This window comes from Eurosta solidaginis, chromosome 3 (assembly GCF_040869045.1).
Source record: "Eurosta solidaginis isolate ZX-2024a chromosome 3, ASM4086904v1, whole genome shotgun sequence".
NCBI classification, from domain to species: domain Eukaryota; kingdom Metazoa; phylum Arthropoda; class Insecta; order Diptera; family Tephritidae; genus Eurosta; species Eurosta solidaginis.
In genome coordinates, this window is record NC_090321.1 from 176881590 (window position 1) to 176897851 (window position 16262).

General features: G+C 35.2%; 1 protein-coding gene across 3 annotated transcripts in view; it reads left to right on the top strand.

Annotated features, from left to right (window-relative positions):
- The first annotated feature begins 1345 nt into the window (after window positions 1-1345).
- LOC137244677 (uncharacterized) overlaps window positions 1346-16262 on the top strand; it is a 164803-nt gene continuing 149886 nt past the window's right edge. For 2 of the 3 annotated variants that reach the window (XM_067774034.1, XM_067774035.1), the window contains exons 1-2: window positions 1346-1432; window positions 6289-7481. In XM_067774034.1, the coding sequence (XP_067630135.1) occupies window positions 7443-7481 (39 nt within the window). In that variant the 5' untranslated portion in view covers window positions 1346-1432; window positions 6289-7442. The remainder of the gene's footprint in view (window positions 1433-6288; window positions 7482-16262) is intronic. The other variant, XM_067774036.1, reaches the window with a different exon arrangement.

A 16262-nucleotide genomic window follows, 5' to 3' on the forward strand; every position in this document is an offset into this window, starting at 1 on the left:
TCTTCAAGTTGTTTACTCTTTCAGTGTTTTTGCTTTTAAATATGGCGAGATCTTTTATGTATACACAAATGTACACGTATTTAGTTCAACTATGTGGTTGGCTCATCTCACCAGCTGATTTTATTTTTTTCATTTCACTGGAGTAGGGATTGTCAGAAGGAGATGGCAAACTTAAAAAGAAACCAACGAATTTACAACATTTTCTTACTACTTACAAATGCTGCTAAGTTTTATGTTTTCATTCCATTCCATTCGTCTAACACCAACACGCTAATTTTGGCAATGTGAACAAAGGTATGTTATTGCTGTAGAGATGAGCCAACCATATAGTTGAGCCATGAGTGCTACCAACTCAAAAGTGGTTAGCTGTCAAAAAATCTACTACAGAAAACGAAACGAACAGAACTGCTATACAGATCAGAAATTGAACCATATAAATATCAGGATCACAACGTTGTTGTTGCATTTGCATGTTAAATTTGTATCCGTATCTCGCTCAAGCCTCAATGGAAAGTAACTACTATTTAGTTTTCAACTCGACCCAAAAAAACCTTTGGGATAAAAAATGTAGTAGGAGGTAAGAGCGGATAAAAAAAGTCTGAACACTGCGTCAGCAATGAAACATGTTGTTAAAAGCGTGATGTCACGCCGACAAAATTTATTTCCCAGCCAACTATGATTTTTTGCTCTCTCACTTTTTAATGGGGGTTCTGTTTATTGGTTCATGGAGTTGCCTAGTAAACTTTCGTACGCTAATTTTTGACCGTTGGCAATTTTTATCCAAAAACACCTAATTAAAATTTGAAAAATTGTGGAAATAATTCGAAATAATTATGTAAAAGTTCAGATTATAAATATGTAATCTATTTATACTTATTTAATATTAATTAAAGTCTTTTACAACATCAAAAATTAGTATAGAGAAAAAAGGCGATGTTTCCATAAGCATGCATTCAAACAGGTCAATGGCAAAATTTTTTCGTTGCCACTACGGGCATAAATTTTGCTCAACTGTGTGTACGTACGGCATACGTATACGTACGTTACACACGTCGGTGGTTAACTGCAGGTTAAGTAATGGTTATGTAAACCCACAAATCACACACACAAGATTGTGCATTGCGCATGTAAACAAAAGATCAGTTGTTTTTATGGGCAATTTTTACTTTCCTGTAGCTCTTGTTTTTTTCTCTCTTTCTTTCATTCGCTCAAACAGTCAAGTGTGACGTAGATGCGCAGAACGAGGCAATTTTGAACTCGTGAAAGCGCAATCTTCTGTGTGTGATTTGTGATGTAAACCTGTCTTCTAAACAATTTGAAAGACCGAGACTTTTTATTTTTTTAAGCTATTTATGCGACAGTTCAGCGATACGAAAGTTAGCAGGAGGTGCAAAATAATCGGCAATTCTCCAGAATTCGTTACAATATGTTGGTAAGTATTTATGTTATATAGGGAGATTTTTTATAACAGTAGTTCGCGAAATTTTGTATGTGAATGTGCAAGGCGAAAAAAACTTCAATTGCCAAGGCTGGAGTTCCTTAATATTTATAAACCATATATGTAATACTTCTATATCACTACTACTGAACTGTGCAGCCTGCCAAACATTACTGTACAGATATACAACGAGAGAAGGAGACAAAATCTCAAGACTGTCGTTAAATTTTTGTAAAAAAGGCGCTTAAATATATGTATATTTCAACAAGCCGTCTTGCTTTTATCAATATTAATGTACAATATTTCGTTATCCAAATGAAAAAGTAAGCTTTTGTTTTCCATTAGTATTATAAAATTTTTATTGTTTTAAGAACTCCGAGGAATAGCATTACCGATTTCTGCTGAGTGCGCAGATATACGTATGTAAATGAACCCTTAGTGATCAAAAAGCGACAAAAAAAGCAAATAATGCCAACTGACAACTACGAATGTATGTATAAGTATAGTTTTATACATGTATATTTTAATTTTTTTCATTTCAAAAATATGAATTCTTCGCCTTGTTTTTTTTTTTACTATTTATGTAAATAATGTACTTTGTATGGCTGCAGCCCATATTTAAATAATAAATACGTCAAGCCTTGTATTGTATTTGTTGGCCTTTTCATTGTTTAATCGACTAAACTGAGATTTTATAACAATTACTATGCAGAAGTTGGGTAAAGGGGATAGTGAACCGTTTGACCACTTTAATACTTTTTTTACACACGCTACTACAATTCACTAACACTAACAAAGCCCGCGCATGCGCAGAATATACATTTGCACAGTTTTCGAAAATAATAGCCGTGTTTTTTAACACGCGTATATCCGTTTACGCTTAAACTTTATATGGACTGCTAAGCGACAAACTTTAAATACACCTCTGAAATTGCTGCGCATAAATTTTGTCCTACTAAATTTCAATACGCATTATACTCAGATGTAACCGAAATATGTGTCTTTGTTTCACCCTCTACACTAATTCTATGTATTCTATGTGTGTCCCCAATTCATCGCAACTGATTCAGCTATATGTTATACCATATGGCAGGGCATTTTTTAAGTAATACGAACGTGGCCAAATGGCCACGTAGTAGTCCGCCGTGGCCACGTAGTAATCATAATCTGGCCACAAATAAATTTCGAAAATGCGTGAACAACACCTAACTGAAATAATGTCAGAAATTTTCTGAACATATGTACATGATTTCCCCAAAATGTCAAAGAATATATAACTTGCTAATTCTAATGAAGTTTTTTGGTGCTAATCGAAGAAATTTATCAACGAATGAATGATACATCATCAAATATACTGTCAATGAGGATTTATATGGAAAAGAACATAGGTACTCAGGACTTCCGTGACATATATAAATTCTGCACGTGCTCGAGGATTTTTGTCAGCATATAATAAAAAAATTTTGGGCAAGTATATAATAAGTTGGGTATGAAAAATAAGTATTCCTGGGATTACTTGTTTTATTGCAAATGTTTTGGTATGAGTGAGTCACAACCACGGTTGCCACAGCATTGATTAATCACCCTACAAGAATACTGACTATCATATGACTATCATCTGATTGTCAGCAATGTCAACCTAACGATCAGCGCCTCATACAAACTTTCTATCACAAACTTAAGGGGACTTGCGCAAATGTGATGTAAACAACTGTGTACGTGTGAGTTTTTGTCTCCTTCTTATACACCAACATGGCCTACTGATTAAGTATATAGCCGTACTGCTCACTCTCATTCATTTTCCTGGATCAGTGCTGACACTCTAACTATCAAAAAATGTCATAAATGATAGTTTACTGTAGATATCAGGTTTGACTGTTAAACTATCATAAATGACCATTGTTATATTCCGCCAAAAATGAAACAATGCTTTTTGCTTTCTATTTACTTTATTTCATTACGTTTTTAATTTTGTACATGATAAAAGCATACGTATTTCTTATTTGTTTAAAATAAATAGTTTTATAAGAATTCGAGTTCAGAATGTTCAATTTAAATTCAGAAAATAACAAAACAACAGAAGAGCGCTTTCCTCATGCGGAAACACATTTAAAAATGAATCACCACTAACCACTATTATTTTTCGCGTATCAATTTTTTGAGTGCGCCCCACACATTCCGACAGCTTTTGGTATTTTTTAATATTATTTTCGATTTTTTTTCTTTTAGCATAGAGCTTAGAAATGCTCTCTTTTTCATTTTTTAAACTTATTTTTTATATGGTTTTCGTCGGTTGAAAATAGCGGAATTTAAAAAATAACAAAACAACCGTGATAATCATTTGATTGTCATATGACAGTCAGTAGTGACAACATGATTAAATCGGATAAACTGTTCTCGCATACATAAAATTCCGTTAAGAATTATGTATCTGTCTCACATGCATAATGGTATCTGCTGTATGTTCTTTTGTTCTGTACCAGGTGTCCGAAGCTTTCCCAGTTTGAGTCCTTTTTCATGATTATAGGCTGTCGTTGGGTACATGCGGACATGCGTGAGCGAACAAAGGAACATACATAAATTTGAGTATCAATGTTTACGTCATCGCAGGATCAGCATTGTCAATTAGAAGTGTGAGTGTATTAGTAAAACTATCAGCGTTTCTTGTAGGGCAACTGACTGGCATGGCTGCTATTTACATCATGATTTACCATCATGTTCTTAATGGCAATATTCAAAAGCTGACCGGTGTGGTCAGTCATGTCTAGCAGAGTACAGTAGTTGGCAGCACATGTCATATGTTGAAAAGTCGCGTTGATTCAGATATCAAATAAAATACGCGTCTTTTCAAAATCGACGTTACGAAAAAAAAAAATTCGTTTGCATTAAATGCATAAAATTGCTACACGGACTTTACATGTAGAATAAGTGCTTTAATTTTCTCCAAACCAATCTTCCTCGTTCACGTGTATAAATTTCATAAAATCTCCTATTAAGAAGACTCGGAAGACTTTCTCTTTTCGTCCTTCTTCCTTTCAACTGGTTTCCGTTCTACGCGTTTCTCTTACACTACAGTAGGTTCCGAGTCAACATATAATGTTTTCAGACTCGCGCATGTATGTCGGTAGAGTAGTGGGTGTTCGAGGAGATATTTTTCTATTGGCCACCTAGTGAAAAATCCTTAAAAAATGCCCTGCCATATGGCCATCAGAGCTTTGTGTTTCCACTTTTCGGTACACCCTGTTGCTGTAGCTAGTTTCTTAACCACAGCCGATAGATGGGTCTCCTAAGCATTATCTAAGCGAGGATAGGCGTTTTTTTTCACGCGCAAACAAAACTTATGCGCGTGTAAAAAAAAAGACACGGCTAATGATTGACAGAAAATTTGCACATTAGGAAGATAGGAAGGTATTGATATAGAAGTATTATATATATGTTATAAACGCAACATCTTCGTTGATTGTGGCGATGTTACTGGAATGCATTAGCTTGTGTTAGACGCATCATATGAAAAATTCCATTGTGCCGCGGCGTTGAATCTGTGTGATCAAAAATATAGGCCCCTATTATGAGCATTTATCGACTTTCGATCTTCGCTGGCTATCGAACATCGCAAATCGAATTTGAAATTGGTAGTATTCGTTGTGTATCTATTTTTGAAGCGAATATGAATTTGTTATCGACGCTGTATCGAATTAGAAGAAAATTGTTTGAATCGTATATATTGTATATATTGTAGGATGCTTTATTTTTATTAAAATTAATATCCACACAAAAGTTATTTAAAAGAAAATGTTATATTTTAATGATGCAAAATTGAATAATAATGAAAATTTTTGAAAATAGAAAAATCAAACTACAAAGTAACATAATAACAAAGTTAAATAAAAAAAATTGAGTCAATATAATTTAAGAACCCTACACATAGCTCCAAGGTCGTGAATACAAAACAACTTCTTCGAAAACTGGTTTCAAAAATTGGACAAAATCCGTTTATAGCAAAAAGATTTTGCAGAAAGGATGAGTTGGAAAAAATCCAGAGTGTATTCTCGTACCCGATGCTCAGTTGAGACAATCCGTAGCGCAAAATCTGAGAATTGTTTCCAATTTCAAAAAGGAATAGACTTGGCTCTTGTGCATTGTTGCAACCATTCACCTTTACTGGATAGCAGTCTTCTATGGTCTTTATGATGTTTAGTTTTTAACACATGTAACAACATGTTTAGAAAATTACAATATTTAGAAAACTACAATTACGCGTTGAAATCCATTTCAGCGTTTTATACTTCTGTCTAGTTGCAGTACCTGAGCTTTTTCCATAGTGTACCTATACAAGTGTGTTCACTAAGCGATAAACGTCAAAACTACAAACAGCATCGCTCACCTGATGGAAATCTCAGGTCTAGAGTCGCATTTTTGGTCTCAACGACAACATTTTTGACTACCAATCGTATCGACTTTTTCAATTTTTCAATCATTCGGCGCACTCGGTAATGGTATCCATTTTGAATTCGCTGTCATTCCGAATCCAGCGAGTGCCTGTCAGAATGCTTGACAGATAAGTCAACACACTTGTACTTGTACACTATGGCTTTTTCTTCATAATAATTTTGCTTTTATTTTATTAGACAGCTGATGGGAATGTGCTTTTCTGAACGGTTGAATTTATCGAATTATCGAACAATGACACTAGTCTTGATCGAATGTGTGTCATAATGCCGAATGAAAATTCGATCAGCTCTTTCGACCACAGTCGAAGATCGAATTTGTCTCATAATAGGGGCCATACTCAACTACTTTTATGCATAAAGCAAATGTCTACATATGTGGCAACGTTAAATTTCTGAAAGGTACTGCCAACATACGAAAAATGCAACTTTACAAACACAAACTCACCTCTACCACGCACATCAAACATCAATGCACACACCCGCTCAAACACTAGCAAAATACACCACCTCATTTATCACATACAAAGCATTTGCGCACCATTTTCATTTTACCTCCGTCAAATTACTACACGGAACGAAAGAGAAAGAGAACATGATGAAGACGAAGCAGCAAAAGGCAAGAAATTGAAATCATAAAGCGCGTACGACAGAAAATTTGTGAAAAAGTTATGGAAAACAGAGAATTTAAATATCGAAAATGTGTTAATTTATGTGAAATAAAGTTAGTTTATCCAATAGCATATTTGTTTTATGTTTATGAACTGAATTTTTAACAAATAGAGGATTTATTTCGGTTCGCTAACGTCGCAGTCGCAGCGAGGACGTCGCACCCGTCAGCGCAGTAACCAAATACAGTCGTGGAGGTACGAGGCAAGAAAAAAAACCGCCGTTGCCTCGTCGTTGCCTTTTGTATGTACGGTTCAAATGATCAAAAATGGTCTGTGTATGCATGCATGTGCCACAAAAGTGGCAGTGGCAAAAACGCGGCGTTGAAACGAAAAATAGAAATTTTAAGTGAATTAAAAATATTTGAATGAAATTAAATAAGGGATTTATCTATACATATTTATCTATGCATAATTTGTTGTATATGTGATAGTTTTGTTTGTGTGTAAAAAAGAATATTGAATAATGGATAAATGTAATGCAGGCCAAATTGAAAGCTTTGGTGTTAGGTGAGGGGAAATTTGTATTAAAAATTTTCAGTGGATATGGAAGAAGGTAAACTCAAAAAAGTGTAGTGTAATGAAAAGCAGTAACATTTAATTACGCTTTCGATTGGGTTTATAACATCACGTGCGCGAAAGAGATAAATAGTATGCTTGAGTTTGACTGCGCAAAACGTTAATAAATAAAAAAAAAAAAATTTACTTAAATATAAATGTGTAAAGAAGAAACGTAGACAAAGAGAATTACAAAAAGAAAACAAATAAATGAATAGTGAAACCAGAGAACGAGAAGCAAAGGTGCGAGTGGTAGAAGTGGAACAAATGGAATCGTTTGAGAAAACATAAAAATAACTACATATTCCAAATGCAGGAAGCAGCAACAAAATGGAAAATAAAACAATACAAATGGATTTCAAATTATTGGTAATTAAATAAAATACATCCCAACAGGCAATTCTCTAAATGTTATCGCGTTAAAAAAAGCTGGGTAATCTTCTAGAACAGGGGTAGACTGCTAATACGCTACCAAAAATATAGAGAGAGATGTCAAACGACACGTCTTGACATCAGTATTAAAAATCCGAACGTGGAAAGTAATAATTTGAACTCGTTCAAAAGATATTAACGAAAATCCGAAAATGACCCGTGGGTCCCTCCGAAACGGGGGGTGAAATCAATAGTATTTTTGCGCAGAACGCTTCTGCGTTGGCAGCCTTCGGCCGCGATTATAAAAAAGGTCCCGTTTTACAAGACGGTGGACCACATAATTTTTATCAAAAATTATCAAAGGTGGTATCAAAAGACGAGCCTCAACTCCGTTTTTAGAATCCCGAAGCGAAAATTAGAATTTTTATTTCTATCAAAAGATATAAGCAAAAAATCGGCTTTAATTTTCATGTGGTTGTTGTTTTTTGTCGGATTTGTTGTACTCATACACACACTAATGCAGAAAGGTGTTGTGCGCGCATTTAGTTTTGATCCCCAAAACGGTGTCGGACCCACCCAGGGTAATTTTTTAGGTAATAGTCTAGTGGAGGGTCGACTGCTAATACGCTACCAAATATTCGAGAGAGGTGTCAAACGACGCGTCTAGACAACAGTATTAATAATCCGAAGGCGGAAAATAAAAATTTTAACTCGTTCAAAAGATATTAACGAAAAACCAGAAAAAGATCCGCGGGTACCTCCAAAACCGGGGGTGGGATCCATAGTATTTTTGCGCAGAACACCTTTCTGCGTTGGAGGCCTTCGACCGCGCTTATAAAAAATTACCCTAGCCGATCCACCAATGGGGTGGGATTAAAGCTAAATCCGTGCTAAATCCCTTTGTACACAAAATTTTTTTCGGTGCACAACAACATTACGACAACCACATGAAAATTGCCAACTGTGCAAATCCCCGGAAGGAGACAACATTTTTTTCTTTCTACGGATTACTGTTGTCGAAGTACGCGTCTTTTGACACCTCCCGATAATTTTGGTCGCGTATTAGCAGTCCACGCCTATTCTAGACTTCAACCAAAAGCTGTATTTTTTGAGAGTAATAAATTTTTCTGATAGTCTAGAGATAGTGTACCTATACCAAGTGTGTCAACTAAGCGATAAACGTCAAAACTACAAACAGCCTCGCTCACCTGTTGCAAATCTCAGGTCTAGAGTTGCATTTTTGGTACGTAAGAGTACTTCAAGCTGAGTTGCATTTAATAGTTCAATAAAACTTTGTAGTATTTACAGATGTAATAGTTGCATATATTTCCGCGGAAATAAGAATACTAGATTTGTAGCCTGCAACAATGCGGAAACATACGGAAAGCTAAATTTATTTAAATTAGAGTCAAAATATAAAGCGCCACACGTGTAACATGGAAATTTTTCACTTCTAAGGCTGTTTACACAAATGCATAAGGGCAAAATTATATAAAACGCTTTGGTCACTTCAAAAGCATATATGACACTACTTTATTTTTGCTTGGATTTCAAGCTAAAAAACTAACGAAACTTTATCGTAACTTCAAAACACAAAAAAAATTCTATCATGAAAAAGCGAGGCCACTATTCCCCCATAATTAGCGAGTTTGTCATGTTTTTGTTTATGTTTTACATTTTATTTTTACATTAACATTTTTAACAATAAAACAATGCAAATAACACGCGCAAATTATTTCTTTCTCTAATGGTTCACTTTTTTCACAAGAAACTTGATTCTAATTGTGTTTTTATGCACCAAATTTTCAAACTAAAAAAAAAACTTTCATTTGTCTGAAAAAAATAAAGAAAAAACGGCCGAATGTCAAAAAAAAACCTATCGAAAAACAAACTGGCTCGTTCGTTTTTAATGAAAGGTTGTATTCATGGTTCAATTATGTACAGGTTGGCTCATCTCATCAGCTGATTTTATTTATGTCATTGCATGGTCGAAGGGATTGTCAAAAGGAGATGGCAAACTCAAAATGAAACCAACACATTGGCAACATTTTACTTACACATAAAAAACTGCTAAGTTTTATGTTTCCATTCCATACCATTCGCACCAACACCAATACACAGATTTTGACAATTTGGACAGACATATTTTGTTGCTTTACAGATGAGCCAACCTGTATATAGTTGAACCATGGTTGTATTTTTCTTGTATTTCGTTAGTTTTTTGAAATATAGTTTAGCGTAGGCACGCAACCAAAGCATTTATGTAAATTTTTCGATACTTCGCCCGACAGATGAATTAATGAATGCAACACAACCAAAGCGTCTGTTTAAATCCGCTTTAATTTTGGTAGCTGTGAAAGCCTCCTGCAAATATAATGGTGCTGTAATTGCAAACAAATCAAACTCCTATATGACGCTACTTTATTTTCTATGTATTTTTCTTGTATTTTCTCTTATATTTTTTGTCGAGGGAGCCAATAAGGTTTCAATACTGGTGAAAGTATGTGATTTGAAAAAACTACCGAAATACAAGAAAAATTCAACGTAGTTCATTAAAAACAAACAAGCCAGTTTGTATTTCGATAGGGTTGTTTGACATTAGGCAGTTTTTTCTTTATTTTTTCTGACAAATGAAAATTTTGTTTTTAGTTTCAAAATTTTGTGCATAAAAACACAATTAAATTCAAAGTGTAAATTGTGTGTGCAAATGAGTTTTCAATAAGCGTACATTATTCAGTTTTCATAGTGAACTTGGGTACAGAAATTCAAATTAAAAAGTTTTTCACAATAATTTGAAAAACTCCACGTTTTCTCTGCTTTTTACAATTAAAGGAGTAACCCTCCGTAATAAATTAAACTTTTAATGAAAATCAATAACTCTCAACTGAACACTTTTCGCCATGATATAAAATTAAAATGCTGTGGAACAGGAGCAACACTTTTGTGACTACATAAACCCTGTTTCAATCTTTTACGTCTCTGCACAGAACCCTAATTGACCTTTTTCAACCGAAACAACAAAGGCAACCCAGATTTTCCCGTTATGCCCACTTAAGCGAGTGCCTGTCAGAAAGAAGTCAACACACTTGTACTTGTACACTATGGTCTAGAACAGCAGTCCACTGCTAATACGCGTCCAAAAATATCAGGAGAGGTGTGAAAAGACGCGTGTTGACCTCCGAAACTTGTGTGATCCATAGTACTATTGTGCACAACACATTTCTGCATTGATGACCGTCTGGAGCTTGGGGTCGCCAGAGCCTCGTCTGTTAGTGAAACAGGATTCGCCGCGGATAGGTGAGGTTGACAATTAGGTTTGGAGAAGCTATATATTCCGCTGGCAACCTGAAAGGGTTGCGCTACACAGCCCTTTGAATCTGGTATTTTAGTCGCCTCTTACGACAAGGCATACCTACCGCGGGTATATGCTGATCCCCTAACCCGCTGGGGGTTCTAAATCTAAATTACGTCTTGGCAATCAACCACTGTTGTAAATCTTTCTCCGCCTTCGGATAATTATTGTTGTGGTGTAGACGCGCTTTTAAGACAGCACTCTCGGACATTTTTGGACATGAATTAGTAGTCGAGGCCTGTTGTAAATCATTACCCAAAAAAATTATTCTCAGGGGGCGTCTTCGAACTGGCAAACCCAGTTAGGGGGTGTTCCACTCAGCATCCGATTTTTCATGTCCATAATGTTCGCCACCGTGATCTACAAAGGAAACAGTGTAATCTGTTTATAATAACTTGCTGTAAAATAAAAAAATACGCATAGAGCACATATGTACATATATATGTATAAGAACGAGGAACTTTTTAAAGATCAAACTAATTTGTTAGATCTCCGTGAGCGGATTCTCTTTTAGATAGGAAAGATGTGTATAAAGTCTCATCACTGTAGTTTTACCCGTTCTGGACCAAAAGCCAATGCAACTGGGTTTTTAGGTCTCTTGAATCTATAATTTCAGAAATATCACGTTATATGTGTCAAAAAGTGTGTTATTTTTTATTTTTATATAGAAAGTGGACGTGGTCACTTTTTTCCACATTATCATTAAATTAAAAAAAACGCATACCAAATTCCATCACTGAAGCGATCCCGTAATAGATATGAAAACATTCGCAATGATCCCTAGACAATTACCGAAACGTTACCAAACCAATTTCCGAAATATCCAAAAATTACCCCGATTATTATAAAAAAAAAAAAAAAAATAAACAACAATGATTACAAAATGGTCCAAAAGCATTTCAGAAATTATAACGAAATAGTCCCGTAACGGTAAATGGTCTCGAAAATATTCCAATATTTCATCCCGAAATCATCTTTTACTGGTCCCGAAATTGTACAGAAACGATCCGGAGATAGTAATAAATAAATAAATAAATTATCCAGAAAACAAATCTAATTGATACTGAAAAAGCCTTAGAACTATCCCAAATAGTTAAATTAGTAAAGTGGCTGCCAGAAGAAACTTTGGAACTCCGTTGGCCACTGGCTTCGGTCCTATTAAGGTGGCAGACACACTATAGCAAACAACAATATTATATATTAAATAATATATACCTCATTTATTGGCAATTTAATACTACAAAAAAAATTTAAAGCTGCGTCCGGTTCCGAGAAACGGGAGTGCCTGCTAGCTTAAGACTCAAGCCAGCAGCTACTTCGTGAAAATACGACCTACGACTTCCGAACGACTTGGATACTTGATATTACATTTATTGACAATTTAATACCGCAAAAAAAAATTTAAAGCTGCGTCCAGTTCCGAGAAACGGGAGTGTCTGCTAGCGTAAGACTCAAGCCAGCAGACACTTCGTGAAAACACGACCTACGACTTCCGAACGACTTGGATACTTGATATTACATTTATTGGCAATTTAATACCGGAAAAAAAAATTAAAGCTGCATCCGGTTCCGAGAAACGGGAGTGTCTGCTAGCTTAAGACTCAAGCCAGCAGACACTTCGTGAAAACACGACCTACGACTTCTGAACGACTTGGATACTTGATATTACATTTATTGGCAATTTAATACCGCAAAAAAAAATTTAAAGCTGCGTCCGGTTCCGAGAAACGGGAGTGTCTGCTAGCTTAAGACTCAAGCCAGCAGACACTTCGTGAAAACACGACCTACGACTTCCGAACGACTTGAATAATTGATATTACATTTATTGGAAATTTAATACCGCAAAAAAAAATTTTAAGCTGCGTCCGGTTCCGAGAAACGGGAGTGTCTGCTAGCTTAAGACTCAAGCCAGCAGACACTTCGTGAAAACATGACCTACAGCTTCCGAACGACTTGGATAATTGATATTACATTTATTGGCAATTTAATACCGCAAAAAAAAAATTAAAGCTGCGTCCGGTTCCGAGAAACGGGAGTGTCTGTTAGCTTAAGACTCAAGCCAGCAGACACTTCGTGAAAACACGGCCTACGACTTCCGAACGACTTGAATAATTGATATTACATTTATTGGAAATTTAATACCGCAAAAAAAATTTAAAGCTGCGTCCGGTTCCGAGAAACGGGAGTGTCTGCTAGCTTAAGACTCAAGCCAGCAGACACTTCGTGAAAACATGACCTACAGCTTCCGAATGACTTGGATAATTGATATTACATTTATTGGCAATTTAATACCGCAAAAAAAATTTAAAGCTGCGTCCGGTTCCGAGAAACGGGAAATCTTAAGACTCAAGCCAGCAGACACTTCGTGAAAACACGACCTACAGCTTCCGAACGACTTGGATAATTGATATTACATTTATTGGCAATTTAATACCGCAAAAAAAAAAATTTAAGCTGCGTCCGGTTCCGAGAAACGGGAGTGGCTGCTAGCTTAATACTGTTTTCACACAGGCGGCTTATTGAATAATAAAGGCAGTTTTCTACATTAAGACGCTTATTGAGCTCAATCTTCCCTACAAAATTCGAATCTATAATTATTTCATTAGTAGCTAATCGAATGCCTAATGAAGTCAAAAGCACAATGCAACTCTGGTGGCAGAGTTCCGCTTCTTAGTTTTTGGTGTGTTCAGTGCTTAAAAATGTCATTTGTCAAAGTAAATTTCATCGTCTGCATGGCGGAACGATACAAGGTGGCCGCATCGAACAGCTGATTATAACCTTTTTTATTTGATGTGATACATCAACTACCGGCGCAGTACGATTTTGACATTTGCTCATCGAATTTACAAGTACATGGAATTTTTTTATGTTTGTAGGTATGTCACCATGCTGCCACCTTGTATCGTTCCGCCATGATTGTCTGTCATATAGCATTGTCATTTTATTCGCTTGACATTTCATCCTTCATACTAATCGAGCAGTTACTTCTGTGTGAAAGCAAAAAATTTACGATTTCATTAGAAGGTGAAATGAGATCATTAAGTTTTTGTGTGAAAACAGTATAAGACTCAAGCCAGCAAACACTTCGTGAAAACACGACTACAGCTTCTGAACGACTTAGATAATTGATATTACATTTATTGGCAATTTAATACCGCAAAACCAAATTTAAAGCTGCGTCCGGTTCCGAGAAACGGGAGTGTCTGCTAGCTTAAGACTCAAGCCAGCAGACACTTCGTGAAAACACGACCTACAGCTTCCGAACGACTTGGATAATTGATTTTACATTTATTGGCAATTTAATACCGCAATAAAAAATGTAAAGCTGCGTTCGGTTCCGAGAAACGGGAGTGTCTGCTAGCTTAAGACTCAAGCCAGCAGAGACTTCGTGACAACACGACGTACATCTCCTTAACGACTACAATAATTTATACCTTATTGATTGCCTAAATGTTTCGTTGTCCTGAAAAATATTTTCACTATACCAAAAGGAAAAATAAATTTTATATTTTGCCGACCCTAATAAACATAAATTATAACTTTCGAAAATCAGTGAGTTGCATGTTACTGATTACTCAAAACTTAGCAACACTTATCTTGACTTAGAAGTCTGTTGAATTTTGATTTTCTATGTAAGTTCTAAGTGACGTTTACATTTTGAGATGCCATTTGTTTGTTTCCATTTCATTTTGACATACACATTGACATTTTTGATTATGATGCCCGAGTGTATGCGCTAAGTGGAGTATAATCGGTGCTAAATTGCCAAGTTTACGCCAAGTCAAGTCTATGCTAAGTATCAGTAATGGGCCCTTAAGTCTGAAGCCAGCAGGCGCTTCGCGAAAACACGTATGAACATACATAAATACATATGTACACATGTACAATGTACATGTCAGCGCGCATACAATGATTTAAGTAATGCGTAAATTTAGTTGCATCAATATGTTGATTGTTTTTGTGTTGATGATGTTTGCAACTATAACGGTTTATAAAATACATGTCGGTCTTCTTTCTTTCGAGAATCAGAGAAAAGTTTGTACATATTTCGTATTTGTATTTTCCCGCTTGCGCGCAGGATTTCTGATAACGGGTACATATGTATGTACATATATATGTGCTTTAGGATGTGCCGAGAAAAATAAGTTTTCAATTTCTATGCTCTCAAATGTTTCTATTTTATTAAAAAAAACCTCACCAAAGATGGGTCCTATAACTCCACTCTACGGGGTACGATATTTTTATTTTACGACTATTTATTTTCCCATTATTTTTTGTCCTAACTTGATTTACTCAACTTTTTACGAAAATCTTTTATGTGCCGTTTTGCCTAGTTTTGAGGTCTTGCACAGGTTACAAAAAGTTTTTATGATTTTTTTCTAATCATATCATTTGAAAACACTCTTAAGGTATTGAGACCTTAATTACGAATTTATGTTATTATTATATTGTTTTAGTTATGGCTATGTGAATTTATGCTTTATCGTTTCAATACACTTTTTAAGTGTGAAATAACTGTTTACACAATTTCGTCAAAGACCACAACTCCAAGTGGGCATGAATTTTGGAAAAAAATCGTAATTAAGATCTCAATATATTAAAGAGTGTTTATAAATGATATGACTAGAAAAAAAATCATAAAAATTGTTTGTAGCCTGTACAAAACCTTAAAACTATTCGGGAAATCCGTTTTTCGGGTACCACTTAGGGTGGAGTAATAGGAACAAACTTTGGTGAGGGTTTTATTTTTACATCAAATAGAAACATTTCAGAGGATAGAATTTGGACAAAAATGTACCCGTTAGCGCAGAAATCCTGCGCGTATGCCATTTGAAACATATCGAAATACAAACTTTCTCCGATTTTCGAAAAATAGTAGAGCGAGATGTATTTTAGAAACCGTTATAGTAGCAAACATATCAGTTTGTGCTAACACATACACAATCAACATATTCATGCAACTAAATTTACTCATTACTCAAATCATTTGTAGTAAGTATGCTCGCTACCTTGAATGTATGTTCCAGCGTTGCCACTCGCGCAATTTTTTTTGTTCCAAAAGTGTATCATTCCTGAAAAAATGTATCAATTCGTTTTAATAGATTGATACATAGTTTTTGAGTCATTTCGTCTGAATTTTATGTAATGTGTGAAACAAAACTCTGAAATTAATAATATTTAAAGCAAAACATCACCGCACTATTTTGGCTAAACGGATCACACAACTGAATTTTATAAAATTTTAGCAACGCTCAGTTTTAAATAAATGTCGCTGTTTTAAAGGTTTTTCTATTTAACATATCGAAACGCGTTTATTTAAACGGAATTATTGTTTATACGTTTTTTAACAAACACTACTTATTTTAAACAAAACTAATACCAACAAAATAATTATGTAGAAGAAATACGGTTTATCTATATATATT